Source organism: Haliotis asinina, chromosome 8, assembly GCF_037392515.1.
Source record: "Haliotis asinina isolate JCU_RB_2024 chromosome 8, JCU_Hal_asi_v2, whole genome shotgun sequence".
Taxonomy (NCBI): domain Eukaryota; kingdom Metazoa; phylum Mollusca; class Gastropoda; order Lepetellida; family Haliotidae; genus Haliotis; species Haliotis asinina.
In genome coordinates this window covers 62,007,941-62,020,996 of record NC_090287.1, presented here as the reverse complement: position 1 = coordinate 62,020,996, position 13,056 = coordinate 62,007,941, and the positions used below count along the sequence as shown (strand labels likewise).

Genomic DNA, 13,056 nt, shown 5'->3' with positions numbered 1-13,056 from the left:
GATTATGGTGTTGGGATCTACACTACAATGTCACATCCACTGCAAGGAAGAAGTTGTAAATCCACGAAAAGTGTTCCTCCTCATAATACCAGCTAAATGCCACAAAAGGAAGGAAATTTAATCATACAACTTACATGATGAAGACTTATTTTACAACACATAGGATTCTATATTGTAACAAAAATTGCCCTGTGTATCTTGGATTTCAAAAGAAGTCCACTTGTTTCTTTCCAGAATTATAAATTTGTTTAGAATTTTCTTGTTCTCATTTATTTTGGAACTTCTGAGGCATTTTAGCAATGAATTTTGACATTTCATTCAATGGAATAATGTTGGAACAAAGTATTAAATATGTTTCTCTGTACTTCTATTGTACATTTGAAACAAGTCATCTCTTCTGACATACCATTAGTTTTATCCTTAGCAGCCTGAGCTGGGAAATGTTTTATTGTGATACGGGATTACTTTCTTGGAATTGCTGGAGACTCGAGGCTGAATATATGCCTCTAGATTGGTGTATGTGATAACGCAGGTCATGTGGACATTTCAGACTCCATGGAAGTGGAAGGAGAGATGGAGGGACAGTCATTGGTTCGCGTGTACAACAAGCTACGAGAGTGGGCTGGGTAAATTGTCTCTGCTTTCACACCTAGATATGTCATAGTGCTCAGTATTAAGCTTCTGGTTTGCCAGCGCCATAACCTTGGTCAGGAGTTTCTCCAAAGTGCTAAGTATCTTTTGACATGCAGCGTTTTAGGCTTGAGTTGCACGTAAAACTGATACACTGTTGTTTGATTTAAATACTGTTCAAGGTGGCAGTAAAATAACTCCGTTCATTCACTAACTCTGAGAATTTTTAATATGTTTTTTGTAATAATGCCAAACCAATTTTGTTTCTTGTTTTATGGATTTTTGTCCTCAAAAAACCTAAAGGCAGGAGGCAGAAAATAAATTTAAATAATCACCAGTCCATGTAATATTCATTTTGAAATACCGTACTAAACGTGTTTTACTTTTGAAAATTTATGAAGCACTAGGCAAAAAAAACAATCTAAAACATTTGGGGGTTAAGTTTTCATTTTGAACCAATGAAAACATTAGGATTATATTTTGGGAATGGAGAAATTCATTTATTTTAATATTTTCTTATACTTAAAGATGTATAAACAGAGATTCCACAACACAAGCAAAAGAATTGGCCTGGCCTAATTTTGTATTTATAGAAGTGTCAGCAGAAATGTGCATAGTACCATACTACTTTGAAGATTTTAAGGACAACTGGATTCTTATTCATTCCTACTGTATAATCTGGCATGACATCAAGTAAAGTAATGTGAACATTCATGGAGTCCTTAACTTTGTGTGAGTATTACGTTCCTTGTGCATTGTATCGCTGTCCGTTACATCTTGTCATGTGCATGTTTTTGTCATGTGTTAGCACCAAGATGGACCAGTCCCCATCTCCCCACCAGCTGCTGCAGTACCTCCACCATGCTGCTCTCCCCTTCATTCGCTGTGCTGCAATCCTCTACCACTATGTCACTGGCGTCATCGCACCAGAAGATCTCTACATTGAGGGTGAGTCACCAACAGCTTCACCTCCTTCAATATCTAGTACTGATATTTGTATGTAACAGTGGACTGTTTCAGCCCAAAGCAGTCTGACACTAAGTGTCTTCAGTAACCTATGCTTTTGGGTTAAGAGCAGTCTAAGTAAACTTAGTCTCAGTGTATTTCGTTACACTCCACCACTGAGTCTAACAAAACCAAGTAGAAAGTCGCGTCAGGTAACCTTTGAGCGACCAGTGACCGTCCAATCATATGTTAAATAGATTTAACCAGTGTAACGAAATACACTGAGACTAAGTTTACTTAGACTGGGGTTAAGAGGCGACTAACGGGGTCAGATGGTCAACCTTGCCAACTTGGGCTGACACACGTCATCACATCCCAAGTGTGTATATTGATGCTCATGATGTTGATCACTGGATTGTCTGGTCCAGACTCGACTATTTACAGGTTCCCATAAAGCTGGTATATTGTTGAGAGAGGCATTAAACAACTAACAACCAACAAGGAGAAGAGCCTTGTTTGCATGTCTCCTCTGTCTTCAACTTAGTCACATGATGTTTGATTGTATCAAACTTTTAGTCATGTTTGCAAGTCAGATTACTATAACTCTATAAGACTTATCGTCGTATACGGGACCCCGGGGGCCTCCAGCCGCCCTTGTTGGGCGACAGGGAGAGGAGGTAATATATGGGTGAGTGTGAATTTTATGTCCACTTCTTTTAGAAGTGAACTTCAAGTGATTTCAGTTGTTCCACTACCTTCGCCAGGAAGAGGAGATAAGCGATTAAGCATGAGTCAGTATAAGGAAAAATATATCGTCACAACTATCGTGGGATTTAAAATGGACACAAAATTTACTTATATGTACCCCAAGGAGGACTTTTTCTGAAAAAGTATCCAGGTTAGTTCTGTACAGTGTAGGAATCCTGTACCCTGCAAGATGGACATAAAGACCAACGTCGACCTTTAATACTTCAATGTATTCACTTTACTGTTATATATTCAGTAACTGAGTTATAGTAATCTGACCTGCAAACATGACTAACATTTTGATACAATCAAACATCATGTGACTAAGTTGAATAAGTTGATAAGTATAAAATATCACTTTTATTTAGAAAATTACATTATGCAATAAAATATTTACAAAACAAAATCTTTGTATCTTACAGGAAGGAAGACCCATGAGTTTGAGATTCTGTGTCGGTATCTTGCTCTACCTGTCTGCATGTCTGAGTTGTTTGAGAAGCAAGGCGAAATCACAAGCACTCTTATTCAGAGGCAAGATCTCTTTTCATGATTTGAATCAACATTAAGCATTTGATAGCCCAGTGACTCATAGACCTACTTGCAGTATGTTCATTCTCTGATGAAGATTGTCAGAGTGTAGTACGAATTTTTGACTGGTGTATGATGTTGGGTGCTCTTGTTTACTCCAGTTGGTGCTGCAGTCGGAAGTTGAAGGAACGCCTGTCGGCCAGCAGTGTCAAGCTGGTCCACTACCCACTGCAGGTGAACACCCTGGTAGAGCTTCCTCAGGACTTCAGTGAGCTCATCAACCAGGTGTCCACCTTCACGTGAGTACTCTCACATCACTACCAACCATCCTTGCATCACCATCGACCATCTTCATATCACTACCAACCATCCTGACATCACTACCAACCATCCTGACATCACTACCAACCACCCTCACATCACTACCAACCATCCTTGCATCACCACCGACCATCTTCATATCACTACCAACCATCCTCACATCACCACCAACCACACTCACATCACTATCAACCACCTCACATCACTACCAACCATCCTCACATCATTGCCAACCATCCTCACATCATTACCAACCATCCTTACATCATTACCAACCATCCTCACATCACTACCAACCATCTTCACATCACTGCTGACCATCCTCACATCACTACCAACCATCCTCACATCACTATCGACCATCTTCACATCACTGCTGACCACCCTCACATCACTACAAACCATATTCACATCACTATCAACCATCCTCACATCACTACCAACCATCCTCACATCAGTACTGACCATCCTCACATCACTACCAACCATCTTCACATCACTGCTGACCATCCTCACATCACTACCAACCATCCACACATCACTATTGACCATCTTCACATCACTGCTGACCATCCTCACATCACTACCAACCATCCACACATCACTATCGACCATCTTCACATCACTGCTGACCATCCTCACATCACTACCAACCATCCACACATCACTATTGACCATCTTCACATCACTGCTGACCATCCTCACATCACTACCAACCATCCACACATCACTATCGACCATCTTCACATCACTGCTGACCATCCTCACATCACTACAAACCATATTCACATCACTATCAACCATCTTCACATCACTACCAACCATCTTCACATCAGTACTGACCATCCTCACATCACTACCAACCATCTTCACATCACTGCTGACCATCCTCACATCACTACCAACCATCCACACATCACTATTGACCATCTTCACATCACTGCTGACCATCCTCACATCACTACCAACCATCCACACATCACTATCGACCATCTTCACATCACTGCTGACCATCCTCACATCACTACCAACCATCTTCACATCACTGCTGACCATCCTCACATCACTACCAACCATCCTCACATCACTACCAACCATCTTCACATCACTACTGACCATCCTCACATCACTACCAACCATCCTCACATCACTACCAACCATCTTCACATCACTGCTGACCATCCTCACATCACTACCAACCATCCACACATCACTATCGACCATCTTCACATCACTGCTGACCATCCTCACATCACTACCAACCATCTTCACATCACTGCTGACCATCCTCACATCACTACCAACCATCCTCACATCACTATCGACCATCTTCACATCACTGCTGACCATCCTCACATCACTACCCCAATACATTCCTAAGCTTCTCTCCATGAAGTCAAATGATGTTATGCAATGTGTTTCTTGTCTGTAGGTTGAGTACATATGAACCTGTTTGAAAGGCGGTTAGTAGCCATTGTAGATCATTGTTCAAAGTTGATGTGAAATGTAGCACATGTATACTTCATTATATCAAAAAAACTCATGTCCAATAATGCTGAAACTTCAATGGCTTGTTCCCATGAACCTGTTTTGGGAAACATATTAATTTGTTTCTCATTTTGTTAATACACTTGGCCACATTGGTCATACAGGAAATATTTGAAAGGACAGATATGGGCTTCATACATTGTAACCATGTGGAGAATCAAACCCAGGTCTTCGGGGTGAGGAGCAAAGGCTTTAACCACTCAGCTACCCCACTGCCAAAACCACAGAAAGCTTGTTTAACTCCCTTATAACCGTAACACTTCTCTCCCATCATGCTTCACGATGCACTCCTGATTCTGTGTGTTTTACACAATACACCAGCTTGATAATATTTGTATGGTTGATGTCTGATGTCTGACAGTAACAAGAAAAACGTTGTTGGTTACAGGTGCCCCAAGTCAGATGGAGATGACAGCCGTGCCCCAACTATGTGCTTGGCATGTGGTCGGATGCTGTGTTCACAGAGCTACTGTTGTCAGACTGATCTGGATGGGCTGTCAGTCGGAGCTGCCACAGAGCATGCAGCCAAGTGTGGAGCCGGTATCGGCATCTTCCTGCGGTAAGTCTACAAGTAACCCCCAAAGTGGGGATTGCTCACTCAGCACTCCCGAATATTGTAAGAGGCATGTCACTGAATCTTGCAGCAGATGCCCTGTTCTATGTATGGCAGAAGTGTGGCTTAGTGTATAATGTCCCTAACAGTATGATTTATTGCCTACAATGTCAATAACTGGATCTTCTGTAATATGTACAGGCTCAGGGCAGTACCAGAGTATGGGTGGCACCACCCAACCACACACACACCCCCACCCCTTCTGCCCCCTCTGAGAATTCCAGGACTGCAGATTTACTACAGATCTAGTAGACCCTTTAGCATTAATCTCTCTTAAGCAAGTGACTGTTTGTGTGCAGCAGTGACAGGGTACCCAGTTGTACGAGGTGGTAATGTCACTGTTTTTGTGCAGCAGTGACAGGGTACCCAGTAGTATGAGGTAGAATAACTGTTTACCTAGCACTTTCCAAGCAGCTTGGTTTGTATATTCCCCAGGTGGCTGAGAATGAAACACTGGCCACACTGTGGGGCCACTGACCAGGGCCCACTTGCACAAAGCCATCTTAGCGCCACAATGATTGTAACTCCCACTCTCCAACATAGGCCTAAGATGATCATAGCACTAAGATACCTTTGTGCAAGTGGACCCAGGGTCTAGATTTTCGAAGCTCTCTTACCGCTAAGATAATTGTTAGTGCCGTACAGTTTAAACCACACCAGGGCCTATTTGCACAAAGCCATCTTAGCGCCACAATGATTGTAACTCCCACTCTCCAACATGGTCTTAAGATGATCATAGCGCTAAGATACCTTTGTGCAAGTGGACCCAGGGCAGTAATACATCACCAAGAGCACATTTAGGATAAGACAAATTATAATATACACAGTATTATTTCAGCTGATTGTTGTTACAGGGTGCGAGACTGTCAGATCCTACTGCTGGCAGGTAAAACCAAAGGCTGCTTCATAGCACCCCCGTATCTGGACAACTATGGAGAGACAGATCAAGGCCTCAGGTAAGTCTTCATAATTCATGCATACAAAACATGTCAGCTAAATAATGCAGACTCTTGCATAATATGGACTCTTAATAAACTTTGTGATATTACTTTTATCTCTCGTTATTTCACTCTACAGTGTGTCAAGTGTCATAATAGATGACAGCTTTAATGGGATGGCGTATTGTTTAACGTTGCCATGGTTAAAGGTATCTCTGTCAGGTTTCGTCAACATTGTCAATAGTATTCAGCAGAGCTGCCAACCATTCTGATCTTTATGTATTTGTTATGAAGTGGCAACTAATTTATGACAAGACAGTTTCGTTGTTATTCATACAAACAATGACAATCTACTCAGCAACAACAAATTTCAAAGACACCAGAAAAGATAGGGTCATTATTTAACATTCTGTTGTGAATGCACATGCATCTTCTTTATGGACTGGTGTGAAGTCTGTTGATATTGTTTTCTGTCGAATCATAACCAATAAAGGATACCATGTCTTGTGACCTGTGATACCAAATCCAGATTGTAATTTGAGGCAGTTGAAGCTATGTTTATTGCTAGTAGATGGATAATACTTGGCAGTTGTTTCAAGCAGTTCTACACAAGACAGTGCTTGATTGGAAATAAGAAGGGGTGAAACGGTGTACTGACGTATTAGTAGAACTGCGGTATTTTGCCTTCGGTCCATAATGTGATGCAGTCCCAGTATTCAGTAATTTCGAATTTTGTACGGTTCTCCCATCTTATAAAAAAAAATGACAATTTTGTTCATTCAAAATAACATGGATTATTGTTACATTTTCTCCATTTATTAAACAATGTTAAGTTTTGTTCTTGTCAAGTTGCTGCATTATGATCTTATCTCATGTACCGAACTGAAACAGACCCAACTGAAGGCCTTGTACTTCTATTCATACCACGCTAACAGTGGGCTGCTTCACCCCAAGAAGTAAATGTGCAGAGTGTATTAACAATCAGTTTGTACATACGTCACCGTAACATGTAAGCATGTGTGTTACAGGCGTGGGAACCCTCTACGCCTGTGTGAGGAGAAGTACCGAGGCCTGCAGAAGCTCTGGTTCTCTCACGCTATCCCGGAAACCATCGCACACAACCTGGAGTTTAACAGCAACTTCACTGCCATTGAGTGGCAGAATCTCTGAGGATTACTCAACTTAGTCTCATTCTGTTAAAATTATTATTGAAAGTTATTGTCACGTTATATCCCAAAAAGTTGATTCCCTTGTTACTGTAAGTTACTCAGGAAGGTCTTCGAGAACATATTTGATGATAGGCCACAGATTGGGGGAGACGCAGTTTACATATCAGGAATCTATTGTGGGTCTTTCTCGCTGTCCACTTCTTCCATTGTGTAGTCGTGTTTATCTGACAATGCAGAGTTGTCAGTGGCAAAACCAAAGAAATGGTCATAAGTGTGCAAAGAGATCAAGGTTTAGCCTCATATGGGTAGAAAGCAGACTGAGGTGACCCAGATTTTGCTCTGAGTTGTCGGCAGCCATACCAAGGAAAGGGTATTAAGGGTGCAAGGAGTTTAAGGGTTAGCTTCATTTGGGTATAAGGCAAACTGAGATGACCCAGTCATTTTATGGATTTTCATCTGTGACTGACCTGTGTTTGGGGCAAATTCTTTCAGGTGGCCCATTCATCTAATGTACCCCAAGTGTCTGTGCTGAGTTACATCCCTTGGGCAGACACGAGTTCCAATTCCGGTTACTCTCCAATCATGTGTCTGGGTTGGCAGCACCAGACATGTGCGCATAGATGTCACCAAAGTGACAACTCTGGCATGAATCACTCTAGTTCTTCCACCTGCGTCTAGCTGACATACCATGATCATTAGAACAGCTCAGTGACCATTCGGTGGATCCAAAGGTTGTTTGATGCCGCGTAAAAGTCTTTCAGTTGCAAGTGTAGGGAAGCAGTGTTGCATCACTCAAACTTTCCTCTGCAGGGCATGACAGCACAAGCATTACTGATAACATGATTTGAAATCAAATGTGGTCAGTGTTATGAGTGAGAGTCTTTTGGCAATTCAGAAAATTTGGGGTCAGGGTGGGAAGGGATGGTCAGTCAATGCAGGAGGGAGAGGTGGTCAGCCCATGGAGGTAGGTTAGTCAGTCCGTGCAGGATGGGGGTTCAGTCCATGCAGGAGGGAGGGATGGTCAGTCCATGCTGGAGGGAGGGGTGGTCAGCCCATGTAGGTAGAGGTAGTCAGTGCATGCAGGATGGGGGTTCAGTCATGCAGGAGGGAGGGATGGTTAGTCCATGCAGGAGGGAGGGATGGTCAGTCCATGCAGGATGGATCGGTGGTCAGCCCATGTAGGTAGGGGTAGTCAGTACATGCAGGAATGGTGAATCTCCATGTGGTAGGGGCGGTCTGCCCAGAAAGGGTGGTCAGTTGGGAAGGGTGGTGTGTCTCTCCCCCAGTCTGTGTACCTGCTATACTAACATTTCCTGACTGTCCTAATTAAGTGGAATGGGCTGTTGTTGTTATTTATATTATAGACAAATCAAACTGTATATTTCATCTATCTGTAATATATAAGTTGGATTTTAGACTTGTGAATATTTGTAAATAGAAAGCAATAAGCATCATGGTTGTACCAGGATGAGCCTCCCAGATAAGTGCTGATATGACTCTCAATACTTTTCCATGAATTCCTTAGCATGTTTATGCACAAGCCTGTATAGTGTTTTACATGAAGACCCTTACGTTGCAGTGCAGTTCATTGTCTCTGTTCAGACTTTTTTTGCCTGACTAGTAGCTGAAATCTCAGAATATGTTAGGCATTCCTCAACTAACAGCTGTGTTCCTTGAATGAGATTGATATTCCCCAACTAAGAACTATATTCAGTGAATGGGATTGTATTTTTCAAATAAGAGCTGCATTCCTCAACTAAGAGCTAATAGTCAATGATTGAGATTGGTATTCTGCAGCTAAAAGCTATATGTTCTCAGAATAGCATTTGTATTCCCTTACCAAGAGCTTGTTTCCCCTTTTGAGAGTCTTAGTCTTGGACTAAGAGGTGTAGTCAGCATCAGAATTTTATTCCCAAAGCTGATTATGTTTTGTCATAGTGCTGCACAGATCCTTCACTTACTGGTATAAAATGTATGTAGTGTCCTGTAAGCAGGACAAATTAATGCAGGAACATTGAGCTTGTTGTCCTTCATGTCTTCATATAATCTCACTGACTGTTGTCAGCTGAACTTACAAACCTTGCTGAGAGCTATCACATGACTGATGAAGAGATCATCAGCTTGCAACCATTGTTGGGCTGGTCCTTCTACATGAGAGTGAGATTATGAAACATGGAGGCACTAATCATTATTAGTATTATTATGTATTTACATAGCATTTATTTCCAGCTAATCTGCTCATAGTCATTTCATTTTTCCCGTGATCATAGCATGTCAACTCCACTTCATATTATCAGTCTCAACTCCCTGGGGACCTTGCAGCCACTAGACACATCAAGTTTTTTTGGGTTTTTTTTTTATTATGTTTTTTTTTTGTTCCCAAGGGTTCATCACTGAGACAGCAGTTCACATTTTAGAGTTTCGTAGATATAGTTCTGAAGTACACAAAAATTAACATTTTCACTTAAAAATATTGACCAAATATAGAATAAATTTCTTTGTTAAGTTGGGAATATTGATCATCACTTGCTGTAATGACTATGGAGATTATTATTTTTTTATCGCGATGAGACACATGTGTTAATGTTACACCATTCTTACAGTGTAATCTTACACCATGCTTACAGTGTAATCTTACACCATGCTTACATTGGTGTCTTATACCACTCCGTGGGATATTCTATCATATTTATTGTGTAATGATACACTATGAAGGATGGTTACACAATGCTTGGAATATACTATTACCATGATGAAAGATTACACCATGAAAATGAAAACTTGCAATGCAATCTTACACCATCTGTGAAAAGTGTATGATTAAAGACTAAAGTATTTAATCAGGTTATCACTGTCTCATAAATAAAGCGATAGATAAATGGTGCATCGCTAATACCATAGCTGGAAAGTGTGCTCTGAATCTCAGCTCACAATCTGATAACACAAGGTTCCTGAGACTGAGCTGTATATGTTTAACACTACACTAAACATTACCATGTTTCCACTAAGATGTACCCCAGGGCTTTCACCTGGTGGGCTGTAGAGGCTTGTCAGGAAGTAGAGACCCAGTGAATTTCAGTGTTGTTTAGCCACTCACTGTCAATGACAAATGGCATATTGAAGTTCTAAACAGGGATGAGAATTTTCCATGGATTCGTTATTTGATGGTTGATCTTGGATCTGGCAAGGAGACCTGGACCCCCAAGAAGCTTGGCTTATTTTCATTCATACCCATTCTCATCCACGTCTATAACAGGGCCCTTTTGTTTCCGTCTTTTTATTCTTTCCAGAGATCAAAAATCTCTATCTAACTTAACAAGAGATAATAAGAGACCCAGTACTATCGCATTTAGACCGCATCCTAGTTAGTGCTTCTTGGAGGTCAGGCTCTATTACAGTTGCAGTACTTTGGAGGAGGACATACAGTTTATAGATTATATGCAATGCAACTGAAGCAAAAAAAATAATACCTCGGTCACAAACCATGTACACATATATGATGTTGACTTTCAAATGAAACAAATCACATCAACATATGAGTTACAGGTATTGTTTGAATGACCAGAGTCAAGATGGTACGGCTATCGGCGTACCTGTGTGAAGTCCTTTAAGTGATGGTCAGTAGACGTCTTTGGTTTAAACAAGATTCAGTGTGTATGGATTGGTTTCTGGAGTGTTAATTGCATGCTTTCAAGATTACATCAGTTTGTTCTCAGCTAGAAATAGGGTCTCCTTTCACAAAGCATTAGGATGAATGTAACTACCTTAGTGCAATGCTAAACAATGAGAGTTAAGGTTAACCTTAGTAAAGGCTGTTTCATGAGAGGAGTCCCTGCCGGACATGATTTTTGTTTTTAGTCAAAATTATGTCTTTCGTGTTAAAGTTTCTGGGTTTTATTTTCTTGATGTTTTGTGTATCAAATTCAGAGGATTGGTCTTTTAAAAAAATGTATATCTCAAGAAGGTTACAAGTATGTTGACTAATCAAAGATTATTATTTTATAATCAGGTAAAGATCTTTTGAAGATGTAATAGTTATGTTAGTAAAGTCCTGGTAAATATCAAAAGTGTGTGTGAACTACTGACAGTATCACACTGTTTTCAGGATTTGTCTGAGTACACTTTTTAAATATATATTTTATCCTCTTGCATTCATGTGCAGATTTTGTGCAAGTAGTGCTAATACATTGTGCCAATGTTACCTTTGTAACCTTTGTATATCAAATGCTTGTTCAAATGAAATATTAAATCCAATCTGAGAAATCAATTTCATATTGCAAGATCACATTTCTTTGCCTGGTTATCCAATCATTCCCTTGAAGGTACCGAATCACCCAGCTGAATAGCCAGAATGTATTTGGGTAATGTCAACTGCCACCATGAGATTTGACAGAGGTCAGTCTACAATCTAGTGGTCTTTAATAAAGGCTATGCATCTTTCATGACGAGCTCTTGTTTTCAAGCCAAATAGTATATTGTTGTAGGTTATGGAACAAGCGAGTGGTGAAGAATGTGTGTAGAGATCTTGAGGGGAGGGTTATCAGTGTAATCTTCAGAGATAATCTAGAAATTTTATGTGGGGATGGCGTAGATGGGACATTTAGGGAATGGACAGTCAGTTTACTTTACAAGAGATGATATTACAAGATGAATATGTTTCGAAATCTGGTGGGATGGGTCATAACAATAGTGTTTTCTAGATGGATCTTGTTTTGTCACTGCTCGGGAATGTAAAATTCTGTGTCCACCCCTAGAGAAGATAACCTGAGCCCTGTTTCACAAAGCGTCCTACACAGCAACACAGACTCAACAGTCCACAAAGCTACCACAACGGTAAGATCGCCATAATTTAGACTTAGGACTGTCGTACCACCATGATCGCTGTGTGGAATGGCGTCCAGCCTCCTCTGTGGTCATTCTGTTAAGTTAATGCTGTTTTCCTTTTGTTTCCCAATCACTAATATAGCTTGTATTTTGTTTCATTCTTTTCTCTGGCGAGGGGCTGTGCTTAATGTTTTAGAAAAAGTCTAAATCGACTTGCACAGATGTACCCATGATGTCATGGAAGGACTTAGTGTCCATGATGTGGGGTAAATGTTTGATTCACTTCTTATCCCAGTATGAAACGATAACGAAGGCTGTAGGCTGGGGTTAAAAGAAGTAACATCCGAACAACTGTTTGTTGGCACGTTTTAGGAATGGTCACTATTCTGCACGGTATGCCGAGAGTGACAGACATGGGGCTGTTCTCCTTCTCTGTTCATATCTCCCTGCCTCTCCAAAAGTCCATATGCCTTTGCCACTGCTTGTACTGTACAGTGTAAATAAATGATGGACAACAGGACCTTTGCTTGTTTTTACTTGTCGAAATGATGTTCTGCTTGTATAGCGGCCCCCACCGTCCTTTGGCCAGTTGCCCAAGGGCAGCCAACTTGGAAGTAGGTTTGTTGGTTGTTTTAGGCCGCACTCAGCCATATTCTAGTTTTATGTCGACGGTCTGTAAGTAATCGTGTCTGGACCTGGCAATCCAGTGATCAACATCGGTGTGCATGGATCTGAACAATTGCGGTGTGATGACGTGTCAACCGAGTAAAAGAGCCAGACCTACCCGATCCTC

At 41.0% G+C, this 13,056-nt stretch overlaps 1 protein-coding gene across 2 annotated transcripts in view; it reads left to right on the top strand.

Annotated features, from left to right (window-relative positions):
* Positions 1–12,774, top strand: part of LOC137293639 (E3 ubiquitin-protein ligase UBR2-like) — a 69,031-nt gene extending 56,257 nt beyond the window's left edge. For both annotated transcript variants that reach the window (XM_067824308.1, XM_067824309.1), the window contains exons 41-47: positions 551–626; positions 1,439–1,578; positions 2,745–2,853; positions 3,012–3,149; positions 5,108–5,278; positions 6,187–6,288; positions 7,299–12,774. In XM_067824308.1, coding sequence (XP_067680409.1) covers positions 551–626; positions 1,439–1,578; positions 2,745–2,853; positions 3,012–3,149; positions 5,108–5,278; positions 6,187–6,288; positions 7,299–7,440 — 878 coding nt within the window. In that variant the 3' untranslated portion in view covers positions 7,441–12,774. The remainder of the gene's footprint in view (positions 1–550; positions 627–1,438; positions 1,579–2,744; positions 2,854–3,011; positions 3,150–5,107; positions 5,279–6,186; positions 6,289–7,298) is intronic.
* Positions 12,775–13,056: the final 282 nt, after the last annotated feature.